At 32.9% G+C, this 13,877-nt stretch overlaps 2 protein-coding genes across 2 annotated transcripts; both read left to right on the top strand.

The window, feature by feature from the left end:
* The first annotated feature begins 3,674 nt into the window (after window positions 1-3,674).
* On the top strand, window positions 3,675-4,831 carry LOC139522686 (uncharacterized). Its single transcript, XM_071316153.1, has 2 exons — window positions 3,675-4,701; window positions 4,812-4,831. Exons 1-2 carry the CDS (start codon window positions 3,675-3,677, stop codon window positions 4,829-4,831), a joined length of 1,047 nt encoding a protein of 348 aa, XP_071172254.1.
* A 181-nt stretch (window positions 4,832-5,012) lies between these two features.
* Window positions 5,013-5,534, top strand: LOC139522685 (protein toll-like). Its single transcript, XM_071316152.1, has one exon. The coding sequence runs from the start codon at window positions 5,013-5,015 to the stop codon at window positions 5,532-5,534; it is 522 nt and encodes a 173-aa protein (XP_071172253.1).
* The last annotated feature ends 8,343 nt before the right edge of the window (window positions 5,535-13,877 follow it).

Below are 13,877 nucleotides of genomic sequence, written 5' to 3'. Positions count from 1 at the left end.
TTTTAAAGCGATTAAAAGAGAGGCAAAAGATACCAGAGGCACATTCAAACTGATAGAAATTAGAAAGAGACCAACAAACAACTTGTTTTCAAGAAAACAAGTATAAAACAATCAGAAAACAATCTAACTTATGAAAATACAATGAAAATTGAATACAATATCCATGGTACGATTCTTCACATCAAAACAAATTAGTCCACTCTGGATATTGGATAATTTTATATTATAAGTTTTCCAATAAATAAGGAGTTCTTATGTTGCTATGTATCAAATTTCAATTTTGATTCTTTCATATTTCCATAATTAAGTGAATATGACTGGCAGACTCAGTATCGATAAATTGCCTTCTTCCACCATTCAGGAATATAATTCTAGCTATCTTCACTCAACTGCCGAGGTTTTATATCATAATCGGACTGTTATGTACTTGCTTGTATAGATTATTAGTTTAAAACATAGCTTAGCAGTTTCCAATCTATTAACCCACGAGCATACTTGCGAACGATGTAATATGAACTCACTCTCTTTCACTGCGTCTATTTCCTTATAAGTTTGTTTTGTTAACGATTTATAAAACAAATTATAAAGCCACGCCTAATATGGTCCATTGAATTGTCCTAGATACGAAATGGCTACTATTATTGTAGATTTGTTCATTTAACTCTATTTTTATCATATAGTCAGATTGTCCTGCTTAATGTTTGACGATATAAAATAAGAATATGAACAATTCTTATAACATGCAACATTAACATTTTCAATTTTATACACATGTTTTATCAAAATAATCAAATATCACCTCAGTCTGTCTTTCTTCCTGTGTGTTTTTATATAGGTTTTTGAAGAAAAAGGCAATGATCTCATTCCTATCAAAATAAAAAACATCGCCTGTATTGCACCGTTCACCTGACATTGCTGAGAACTCAGACTTGTTCTACCTTTTGATTGTTCAGTACAAACAAAATAGTCCGTGACTGCAACGCAATTTTCTGTCGCGAAAATTTAAGTGACCTAAGTATTATTGCTGATTGTTTCTGTTGATGCATAAGTGAACGCATTGATGACAAACAACGTCAGTACCTATAATGCATACTTCAAAACCATCATGTATTATTTATGAAGTTGATAATTATTAACAAATTTATATAAAAAGAAGATGTGGTATGATTACCAATGAGACAACTTTTTACAAGCGAACAAAGGTCTTGGTATCTTCCGAATTACTTTTTTTTTAATATAAAAAGGAAAAGACATTATTTGACATCACCCCGGTTCATCAGTTCTATGCTCAGAAACTGGTGACGTTTAATAAACTCAGTGTAGTAGCTGCAAGATCTTGAATACCGATTGAGTTGGGAAATATATATACTACATACAGGTGAAGATGATATATTGCTGCTAAGGTGAGGGAAATTTTAATGTCAAAATTAAAATCTTGTCGTCTGATAGAGATTATTGTACTGAGATGGCCGCTTATATTAAATTCAAAATAGTCAGCTACACATATCGGCGATGTCGATATTATTGGCTTTAATTTATATTTTACAATAACTGCAAATGGTAAATGTCTTATAGCGGCGCTTTTTCTTATTTTTGTCCAGTTTTAGTGGTGCGTGCTCTGTATGGATCTATTGAGCCTAAACATTTACAACTTAATTGAATAGTTTGTTATTTACCAAAGTCATACGTTGATGGATTTTTATAAATTAGGTCGTTATTTTCATGTACAGGGTTTTAGTAATGTTGATGGCTGTACGATGACCTATGAATGTTTCTCTCTTCTTCATTTGAAATTTCTATACCGTTAGAATAAACAATGTTAAAATATATAACTCTTGTTGCCATATCGTAAAAATATACAACTCTAGTTGCAATACCGTTACAATATACAACTCTTTTTGTCATACCGTGAACATGTACCTTGAACTATAATGGTTTACTTTACTATAAATTGTGACTAGGATGGAGAGTTGTCTCATTGGCACTCATAACCTGTATATATCTAATAACTATTTTGGCCATACCATAACAATATACAACTCTTGGTGTTATACCATTACATTATACAATTCTTGTTGCTTTATCGTTACACGATACAACTCTTGTTATTATACCATTATAGTGAACAACCCGTGTTGCCATACCATTACAAGAAACAACTCTTGTTGTCATACCGTGTTAAATATACAACTCTCATTGTCATACCGTGTTAATATACAAGCGGTTAGCCATACCGTAACAATATACAACTCTTGTTGTCATACCGTTTAAATATACAACTCTTGTTGTCATACCGTTAAAATATATCACTCGTGTTGTCAAACCGTTAAAATATATCACTCGTGTTGTGACTCTTTTAAAATAAACAACTCTTGTTGTCATACCGTTACAATATACAACTCTCGTTGAAGTACCGTTACAATATACAACTCTTGTTGTCATACCGCTGCAATATACAACTCTAGTTGTCACCGTTAAAATATAAAACTCTTGTTGTCATGCCGTTACAATATACAACTATTGTTGCCTTACCGTTAAATAATACAACTTGTGTTGCCATACCGTCAAAGTATACAAATCTTGTTGGCATACCGTTAAAATATACAACTCTTGTTCTCCTACCGTTAAAATATACAACTTTTGTTGCTTTACCGTTACAACATACAGCTCGTGTTGTCTTACCGTTACAATATACAACTCTTGTTGTCACTCCGTTAAAATATACAACTCTTGTTGCCATACTGTTACAATATACAACTCTTGTTGTCATACATTTATAAGTTACAACTCTTGTTGTCATACCGTTAAATATACAACTCTCATAGTCATACCGTGTTAATATACAAGTCTTGTTGTCATACCGTTACACATACAACTATTGTTGTCATACCGTTACAATATACAATTCTCGTTGTCATACCGTTACAATATACAATTCTTGTTGTCATACCGTTACACTATATAACTCTTGTTGTCATTTAGTTAAAGTTTACAACTTTTGTTGTCATACCGTTAAAATATTAGTTTTCATTCTGTTAAAATAAACAACACTCGGTCTCATACTGTTGAAATATACAACTCTAATTGCCATACCGTTAAATTGTTAAATTCTTATCAGGCTAACATGAAGTGCTTATAAAAATATTAAATATAATACCAAAGCAAAACATATTCATACAGACGGTAACCAATATTTTGTATCCCAATAATACACGTTGGTTTTATTGCATAGTAAGCTTTTAATTAGTGATGTGGACATTTTTAAAAGCTTTGATATACAAAAAAGAATTCGTCCTATGAGAATCTAGTATCCGTGATGATTTGATAATTCTGATTTTGTTAGATTTTAATGTTTTCAAATGTAATTTAAATGTTAACTATTTATCATAACGACTACAGATAAAACATTTACGACTGTCATTGTAATTGGTTTTAGTACAGTTCAGTAAACTTTTTATTTATTATTGTATCCAATTTTGTTTAAATCGTCATTATACTTATTTTATGAACTATTTATATACTTTATGTATCTTTAACAGACGGATTAAAGCTTTCTATTCGTTTAAAAAATAATAGAGTCGTTCAGTTTTTTATATAAATATATTTGCTCATTTTAAAGGGACGAAGATAACAACCGGTATCCCATCTAATATATTTGAAGGAAACGGTTCAGAATGAAAAATGATATCACAATTTCAAACATTTATCCCTTGCTTGGACTTGGATTTGCATTACACATCTGTTCCGTTACAACAGGAAGAAGTATTGAGTTGGTGGCAACAGAAGAACGGACAAATAGGTCCATAGATACATTTACCAATTTTTCTTATGTTATGAAAGAGTTTGAAAGCCTTGAGAACTGGAGTAGGCTATGTAATATATCACAAACTGGTCACATTGACTTTGATATTGTGTGTATCGTTGAGGGTAACTCCAGTATAAAGTTATCAGAATTTAGAAATTTTACGAATCATGTATCGTCACATATCCGATTTGACTTATCCGTTATTTGTAAAGATGGTATCATTCACTTTCCTTGGCCGTTCAGAGCAGACAAACTACATAGAATCTACATCAAAGACTGTAGAATTAAAGATTACAGAACTGATTTCAAGAATTCGTTAATAAACAGCATTCCCGACACAATCAAACATTTACAAATGGACAACGTCACTATTATTCTAAGGATTGGAGAATTATACGACTCATTGTCAAAAGCTAACTCGCCTATAACAAGAGCTGCAGAATGTGGACCTGAAAATGCTTTCTCTATTATTCTAAGGGGAACAACGGCGAACATTGAAGATATGCACAACTATTTTATGTTTGACCTCGAAACTGCAATCGAGCAATATAATCATTATTTTAACATTCAGAAGAGAACCTGTTTGTACAACAACCTTGAAGTTTATGAAATCAGTGGAATGAAAGATTTAGAAAAAAATGATGTCAATAAGATTGTTCATACAGACGTTGCAGAAAATCTTAAAATATTGAATTTTTCTGGTAACGGAATGTTTGACACTATCTATAAATTACAAGGCTGGCGACTACGATTCCCAGTGATGGAATATATAGACTTTTCCAATAATAACATAAAAGTTATTCCAATGATACGAGATTACGGAATGACTGTGAAAAAGACAAAATCAGTAGGATTAATAGATATTAGGCGTAATAATATTACTTCATTAACAAAAGGTATGATAGACTCGTTCTCAACTCACGAGTTTGTTAAAGTCGACCTCAGTGAAAATCCTTTCTTATGTGATTGTGGAATAATTGAAGTAATGGAATATTTATCTACAAAGACTATGCCAACAGCTTATGATTACCTCAGAACTCTTAAGTGTGAAAATCCCTCAAAAGTCCGTGGACGTCAGATGATAACTCTGTCGTCGACAGAACTAAACTGTAATCAGGAAACGGTCATCAATTTTCCAGTCGTCGTTATGGGCATCATAATAATAACATTGTTCGTCATAACTTTTTTGACAATATATTTCAGAAATATGATCAAAGTAATTTTGTTTACTCGACTCAATATAAACTTACCATGTGAATTCAGAAATGTCGCACACGAAGGTAAAAAATATGATGCATTTATTGCTTACAGCGAGAAAGATGTTGACTGGGTTATACATACAGCTTTACCAAAGTTGGAGTCAGAGGACGCTGGGAGAGCATGCAGACTCTGTCTTCATCATAGAGATTTTATAGTTGGTAATACTATAGCTGATAACATATTCAACAGTGTTGAAACCAGCTTTCACACCATCTTACTTATATCCAATGATTTCTTGAAGAGTGAATGGTGTATGATGGAGTTCAGAACGGCTTTGAGGAAAAGTTTAAACGATAAAGGTCGACATTTAATAATTGTGTTGAAGGGTAATATAACTGTAGATAATATTGATTCTGATTTGAAAAGTTGTCTCAATTCGCATACCTATCTTAAGATTGGAGATGTGTTATTTTGGGATAAACTGAAATATGGAATATCATTTAGACACAAGAAAAGTCAAAACAAATAACAAAATGGATATTATTTGTTTGTACATATAACTGAATGCACGTTCTAGTATGTTAGTGTGAATGAGGGTCTATTAGTAGGTTTTTGATACATGTTTAATCAAGTTATTTATGCATTCAAATATAGTCAATGACTTTCTAATTTAGAATGGTTAAAGGAAACGCTCTGATATAGTTGATATATATGATTTAATTTAAGATGTAACGCGTCTACTGATTGGCTGACGTTATTTTGTTATCAGCCCGTAAACATAATTTAGTCATGTGACCGTGACGTCATCAACGTTTTTTCATGGTTTTCTACGGTTTAAAATGGAATTTAGAATTAAATTATAAGAAATGACTGTAATATTTTTTCTGTCTATTCAAAATAACATAAAAAATGTGGTGCACACTGTTAAATAACACGCTACGCGCGTTATTCAGTGTGCACCAAATTTTTTTATATTATTTCTTCATAGACAGAAAAAATATTACAGTCATTCCTTAAAAAAAACGAAGATGTGATATCATTGCCAATGAGACAACTCTCCACAAGGTTAAAAAAAGACCACAGAAATTAACAACTAAAGGTCACTATAAGCCTTTAACAATGAGCAAAGCCCATACCACATAGTCAGCTATAAAAGGTCCCGAAATGACAAATGTAAAACAATTCAAACGAAAAAATAACTAGTTTAGTTTTTTTTTATATCTTCATCGTTATGTCAAGCTGGAAAATAAATAGTTGTTTTCAAATCTAAAATTATCTGTTATAAAGATCTTCAAAACGATTGAATAATTATGTTCTATAGAATAAAGCGAGTCAATTCTCCGGGGGAAAAAACACATACATGTTTTCTAAAAATATATAATTTGTTGCTTGATACCAAAAACGAATTGAAAACAAGTTGAAAATCCCATTGAAGCAGTAGACAATGTTAAAAGAAATTTAGCATATACAAAGTGGAAGAAATATATTAAGCATGGAAAGAAATACCTAAAAGTACATTCCTCATAAAATGATTTAAAACATAAACATAAGTTGTCTATGATTCATTCTATAGAACGGATTGTTATGTTTACAAATTCCTACAAATATTTAGAGTATCAAGTAAATAAAGCTTTCAAACTTTAATTATAGTACATGTCCACCAATTGCCTTTATCTGACAATGCCAGTCTGTAACTTTTGAAAGACAAACTTAAAATTTATAAACAAAAGGGAGCTCCGTGCCATCAATCGTAAAAGCAATGTGAAGTTCGAACAAAATTAATTTATAAATACAAGAGTCAGCTCTGTTAACTTATTACTTCTGCATGGATGTTGCTTTGTAAAATTAAAGTTAATAATTGGAAATTGAAGTAATTTCTATTGTCTTTAAGTACGTGCCTGTCTCAGATAAGTTCATGCAAAGTCAAACAGAAGCAAGGTTATAAGATCATCTTCACATTCTGCTACAAGGAAGGTCTAGTCATGTAATGATTTCAGAAACAAAATCATGGTTCACAGAACATGAAAATTTGATAGCAAATTGGGATATGTCTTATGGGGTCACTCAGTCAGGACACATATTCTGGTTTACAAATACATGCAAAATATACATATATGTTAGTACAATATTAATGTACATCTCTGGTTGAAAATGCATGTGGTGATTTGACATTGATGGCCCATTCTAAATGAAATAAACACAATGTAGCTATCTTTATAAATGTAGTCTACTTACACTCATTTTGATAAAGAGAAATACTGCAGTGTTTGTTACATGGGTAAACAAATGGTGAGGCATGATTTGAATACTTTTTTATGTATGCATTAAAAAAAATAGTGTAGCCTTTTTTGTAGGCTACAAAAATAAAACAGAGATCTTGTTGACATATGTGTGAGTAAGGCAAAAATAAAATGGATTACAATTCTCCTATTTTCATTTATATATGGTTAAATTCTAGAGTTATCCTTGATCCAATTGGCATTAACTATCTGGTCTTTAACCACACCTCTTACAAACAGTTGGGTTGGCACCACGGTCTGCTTTGGCTTTACTTCTATCATTGTGGTCTGGATATGTACACTGTACGTTCCCTCATCTGCAATTAAAAACAAGTTCTGCCCGATGGGATTCACAGATGTTGAAGACCAACGATGTTTTGTCAATTGTAAACATCCCACTTCGGAACATTAAAGTTTCTCAAATGTCTTTCCTGGAATTCTTTCTGAGGACTTAAGACCAATCAAATGTCTTTCTGTACCCCCTTTCACACTCAAAAATGTGTACATGACTTTTCTGGAATTGTTTCTGAGGACTTAAGACAAATCAAATGTCTTTCTGTATTCCTTTCACACTAAAAAGTGTGTACATGGCTTTGCTGGAAGTGTTTCTGAGGACTGAAGACCAATCAAATGTCTTTCTGTACTCCTTTCACACTCAAAAATGTGGACATTGGTCCCAATTGTTGCATGGTACAGTTGAAAAATCAAAATCACACACTCTTGCTGGATTTGCTTTCATAATTCTAACAAATCAGTTTTACATCGTCATTGCATTGATACAGGCATTTTCTTATGTAGAAAATGATGGATTGAACCCGGTTTTGTAAGCTAGCTAACCGTTATATGACTGTAAATATTCGAAGCTTATACAGTTTGGCATGAGATCCCAAAACCAGGTGAAAATATACTCCGTATGTTATTTTGACATATCAAGATGTATTTTACATATCTTTTTATGTTTCTTTGGTCATCAAATATATTTGAAAGTGTTATCTGTCGCACTCACAAAAAACACAGTTTAAAGGCCAAACAAAATACAGAGTTGGAGAGTATTGAAGACAGGAAGTTAAAAAAAAAACCTAAATCTTGTTAAAGGTTTTATCAGCGCAAAACTTAGTCATTCTTATTATCTTGATATTTTGTGATCAGTTCTTCTACATATTATAACCACATCATGAAAGTTCATGTCAGCACTGAACCGTTAAATTCTTGCCTGGAACAGGAACAAAAATTGCTATTTTTCCCGGGATGTCATTTTTACCAGATTTCAGTAGTAACTATGGTTGTTGATAAGTCATTCCATATCTTTGAAATATACAATTCGACAGGACAAACAAAATGTAATTTCCCGTTTGTGTTTTTAACTATTAGTTTTTGTCGAGCCTGCAACTTTTGTTGCAGAAAGCTCGACATAGGGATGGTGATCTGGCGGCGGTTACAGTGGCGGCGGTGGCGTTAGCTAACTTCTTAAAAGCTTTATATTTAAGAAGTTGGAAGACCTGGATGCTTCATACTTTGTATATAGATGCCTCATGTTACGAACTTTCTGTCAGTCACATGCCGAATATCCTTGACCTCATTTTCATGGTTCAGTGACTACTTGAAGAAAAAGTTAACATTTTTTTAATGTTAAATTCTGTCTTATTATAAGTAATGTAACTATATTTGGTATGTGCGTACCTTGCAAGGTCCTTACGCCCGTCAGACAGTTTTCACTTGACATCGACCTCATTTCATGGATCACTAAACAAGGTTACGTTTTGGTGGTCAAGTCCATATCTCAGATACTATAAGCAATAGGTCTTGCATATTCGGTGTATGGAATGATTGTAAGGTGTACATGTCCAACTAGTGGGAGATAGTATGGACATAATTGTGCAAATCGTGATACAAGCATGAAATTTGCCATGAAGGTTGACTAAATGATAATTAAAAAATATCAGGTGCTGGCCATCAAAAATTTCTTTTTTTTCAAGATGGCCACCGATCATTTTGCAAATGGCGTTATATCCAATTGGCTACATTTCGAAAATCCTTGAAAGTTGTGTTATAGGTATAATCCAATGTAAGTTTTGATAAAACGTAAATTACAGTTCCTAAACTACGACAAAACATCACATAAATAACAAAAAAAGTGACTTCCGGTTCCAAAATGGCGGCAAAAATTTTGAAAATGTATTTTTTTTATAATTTCCATCAACTTAACAAATGATATCACATTCTTTGTTAAGTTAACATGCCTAGTTCTGTTAGATAGACAGGTTGGTTATCTTATAATTATCTGACAGTAGCCAATACAAAAACCTGTACAAGGAAGGACAGAACGGTAGCATTTACAGTTGTCAACACAGCAGGATTTTTTGCTTTCGCATTTCAGAGTTCCTGACAGGATGATACAACGGCAGCCGAAGAAGTCCTTTTTGGTTTCCAACTGTCAACGATTTTTTTTTCTTTCAGCAAACCCAAGTGTTCATGATTTGGTATATGTACCTGTCGAATACACAAATCAGGCATAGCCCAAACTTGTCCTCCTTGATATGCTTTTCTTTGAATGTGTTTCGAGAAAAAACTCTTGTAGGCGGAACTGCATCACAATGCCGCTGCTTCCTGGGTAACAATTCACATCGCGCCTCGTTAACAGCAAATGTTGATGTTATTCTGTCACACATGATGCAAACAAATGCTTCTATGATGTCCATGTATGTGTCTTTATACTTCAGCGAAGAAAAACTTACATCTGGAAATACTTCCCATGTCATCCAAACTGACCTATTTCCTTTCCCACGAAAATCCATTAAAGTATCACATCCAAGGAAGAGTAGCTACACGAGGACCAAACGCATTTGATTTGTCACGTACAGGAAGCAAGCCGAACATGGACAAACATTCGTGTATCTGCTTCTCCATGATTACAAGGGGTAGTCTCTAAAGAAGCAATTATGTCGGTAAGAAACTTGAAAAACTTCGTTTCGTTGTCATCTTCACAGAGAAAACTACTCCAGTCCCCTGGTGTTCTACTAGAACCAACACCTTTCCGTCTAGCACAAAAACCTTGCTTTTGTCTTGTCACATCTAGCCTTTAAATTATTCATTTAGTAAATAGGTACTTATATGTTATATAAGTAAGTTTATACATAGTTTGATTTTAATTACTCAGTAGTCATTATTTTAGGATTTTCCCAGGATGTGTATTTTCTTTGCTGTTGAGATGAAACAGATTTATTATCATATGTCAATCAGTTAGATGTGAAGTTTATCACATGTTCTTAGCAGGAGGTCTATTTACATCAGTTCTAATACAAATATACATGTCTTGTTAATTAGTGACCACTTGTGGCATTTGGCTTCCTTTGTCCTTTGTTTCTTGATACATTAATCTGGGTGCAGTTTTAACTCCTCCCACTTAGGAGTATCCCATTAAGAAGTTGTGTATTAAAAACCTGTGTATGCTGCCTTGAGTATTCATTTATTTAAATGCAGATTAAGCAGTTATAAGAATAATATTGGCTCTGATAGTGTTTTAGCTAACAGCTTGCCTCCCACCGACCCCTCCTTTCGCCTTCAATATTGCCATGACAGGGGAATCAATCTCAGCACGGTTTATAGATTTCATTTATGAAATTTTATCACTGGTTGTTTCAAAAATTTCACTCATCCCCCAAGAATTTCTGGGGATAAACTGTCAAATTTCATACAAATTCATTCCAACACCAATTCAACATCAACACTTCTAGGCTTCCTCATAGCCTCCTTATAGGCTTCCTCATTGTCTCATTATAGGCTTCCTCATAGCCTCATAGGCATGATAGCCTCTAGGAATGATAGCCTCATAGGCTTCCTGATAGCCTCATGCATTTATTTTGAACCATCGTTCCAATTGGATTGGTGTAATGTCAAGCCAGGGGTCTATACTTTGATACTTTCAGTATGCACATAGCTAGGCTCTTGGTTTAGGCATGGAGCAAAAAATTATATTGTTTAGCTGAGTAGTTTCCCCAAGGGCCAAATTATAATTGTGATGTATATATATAAAATAAAAGTTGTAATTAAATTATGATTTATGTTTAATTCAAACATGGATACCAATGGCATTGCTACACAGTATTTCCCAGGAGTTTATTTACAAGATAGGTTATAGCAGGAAAAATTAGGTCGATAATAATGTGAGCACTAAATCCTTAATTTTACATATCATGAGTTCAAATGGTGTGTTTTGAAAGAAATCAGGGGTAATTAAATTATTTAAATTACTATGAAATTACTATGAACTCATTATGTGTGACTTTGAGGATTTTGTTCACTGACACATTTATTAGCAAAATTAAAATATAGGGCAGAAAGTTGCATCAGGATGGTTTAATTGTCAGGTCAAAGAATTTGCAAAAGATATGAGGTTGGATGTTTGCTCAGGTGTTAACACACATTTCCCTTTTACATAACAGATTACCAAAGAAAAGATACAGTATAAATAACAGACAATTAAAATCAGATTAGAACAGCATCACATCAAACAGAAATCGATTTACCCGAAAAATATTTACAAAGAATCAGAACACAATGCAAACATGGAACAAATGACAATTAAACATATTCAGGATCATTTCTGAGAATTTTGTATAAACATCAAATACAATGTCTACTCTTGAATACTTATCGATTTTATGTAAGGCAGTATGACATCATTTGCAAAATCATCAAATATTGTTGCCCGGTGGCCCAAAATAACAACAACAACAAAACTGTATTTAAGAGGGTTACACAGTTAGCTATATAACTAATCTTCCCTGAGGCCCTCATCATGAGAAATCAAACAAAATGTAAACATATACATTGCATACAGTAGTATAAAAAGTCAAGTATGATAATAATGTTCAATACAACTTGATAAAATGTGATGAAAAAATAAACTTGATGACAGTTCTCAATATTATAGAATAAACCATTATTGCCCCACCAACGATAAATGCGTCAGAATTTGGATCAGCTAATCGCAAAATGTTTCAAGTATACCCATTTGCACCGATTTTATACCACTGTTCAAAGTGACATCCTGAGACAAAAACGGAAGAGCAGTTTATTTTTAATGGATAAAGAAATATTCCAAGTCAATTTGTCTACTGTGACAAGAAATACAAGTCTAGAAAAGATATCGCAATCACTTTTAAGGTTCTCTAGCTTTGTTTATGACAAAGACGTTTACAGTTTTATTTTACGGACATAATAAGAAGTTGTTCTTGTTGATCTGGTTATAAGAAACAGGTTCTCCTTCGTTTTGCATTTGCTTCAAACGATCTTCGTATTGTTTGCCTTTGATCTTTTTAAAGAAATCATTTTTTGTTTTTGTAGAGTGTTCATTAAGTAGTTCATCTGTTATTATAGAATGCCACTAATTCTTTCAAATTCATCTGATAGTCTACTGACTTCTTGTCCAGCTACCATCCATATGTCTAAAAGGGATCTTCGGTTAACCCTATGACAACAGTATCGCCCTTCACAATTGCATTATTCTGTTTTTTGTCTGATCAATTGTGCTATAAGAAAAATATCTGCTGGTCTTACGTACAGTGAAATTATCATTTTCAAAATCAATCAAAGGATGCCATATCTCGGAGAAGGTCGGTAACGATCGAGAATAATTTACATGATCAAGACCTAGATAAATACGGCATCCATCATGCTTCATATGGACTGTTTGTACAAAATCTGACTCATGAAATGAGCATACTACCAAATTCACAAGAAGTTCTTATTTTATAATTGAACGCCAGGAATTAAACTGTGATCTAGATGACTATATTTCCTTACACCAGTCTATCAAATCATTAAACGTCACAGAGTCATGACATGATTATAATTTCTGTGTTTAGCTTTCTTAAGCCGATACAATTCAAGCAAAACACATACAGTTATCTGATGCGCGTGTCTAGTCCTACAAATGTAGGTACATTTGAAAATACATACAAAGAATCTGCCGTTCTAGGTGTTGCAATATTGGTTTAACTGAGGACACATGTCCATCCAATATTACGTAATATATTACCCAGAATTTTACAAGTCATTTCTTCGTTACTATTGATGTTTCTCCCGTATTAACCACAATTTTCGGCTTATCCATCGAATACCTGATCATTGCAACTGAATGGGTTTGTTTTTAAACAGTGGCATCATAGATGTTACACTTACTTGAACAGCTCTACAAGGGCCTCGATTTTTAGATAAATGAGATGAACTACGATTTATACCAGTGTGCCCTGCCTGGTATTGCATAAAAATCGCTCTTTATGTCTATACATAGTTTGCGCATGCGAAATTGTTAAATCATGTGTATCATAACCTTGAAAAATGTTATCAAACTAAATCATAAGATCATTGAAAATCCCCAAACACTAATTTGATAGTAAATGGTCCAAATATTTTGAATGAATTTTGTTACATTTTCGCGCATGCGTAAACCCGGGATATGTGAAAAATTCTTTCTAGTAAATTTTTCACATGAAAGGAAGGTAGCTACCAAACTTGATAGCTGTTTAAATTCACTAAAAGAAGGTCAAAGAAAAGTTTTCAAGAAAAAAATAGTATTTTCAAACTGTAAA

Source organism: Mytilus edulis, chromosome 5, assembly GCF_963676685.1.
Source record: "Mytilus edulis chromosome 5, xbMytEdul2.2, whole genome shotgun sequence".
Classification (NCBI taxonomy): domain Eukaryota; kingdom Metazoa; phylum Mollusca; class Bivalvia; order Mytilida; family Mytilidae; genus Mytilus; species Mytilus edulis.
Note: the sequence above shows the minus strand (reverse complement) of the source record. Positions and strands in the feature narration are given on the sequence as shown.

Excerpts from the sequence above, each read along its gene's own strand:
- LOC139522686 (XM_071316153.1), top strand. The coding sequence starts at position 3,675 with ATGAAAAATGATATCACAATTTCAAACATTTATCCCTTGCTTGGACTT. Across the intron at positions 4,702-4,811 it reads TATTACTTCATTAACAAAAG|ACTATGCCAACAGCTTATGA; the intron begins GTATGATAGACT and ends TTATCTACAAAG.
- LOC139522685 (XM_071316152.1), top strand. The coding sequence starts at position 5,013 with ATGATCAAAGTAATTTTGTTTACTCGACTCAATATAAACTTACCATGT.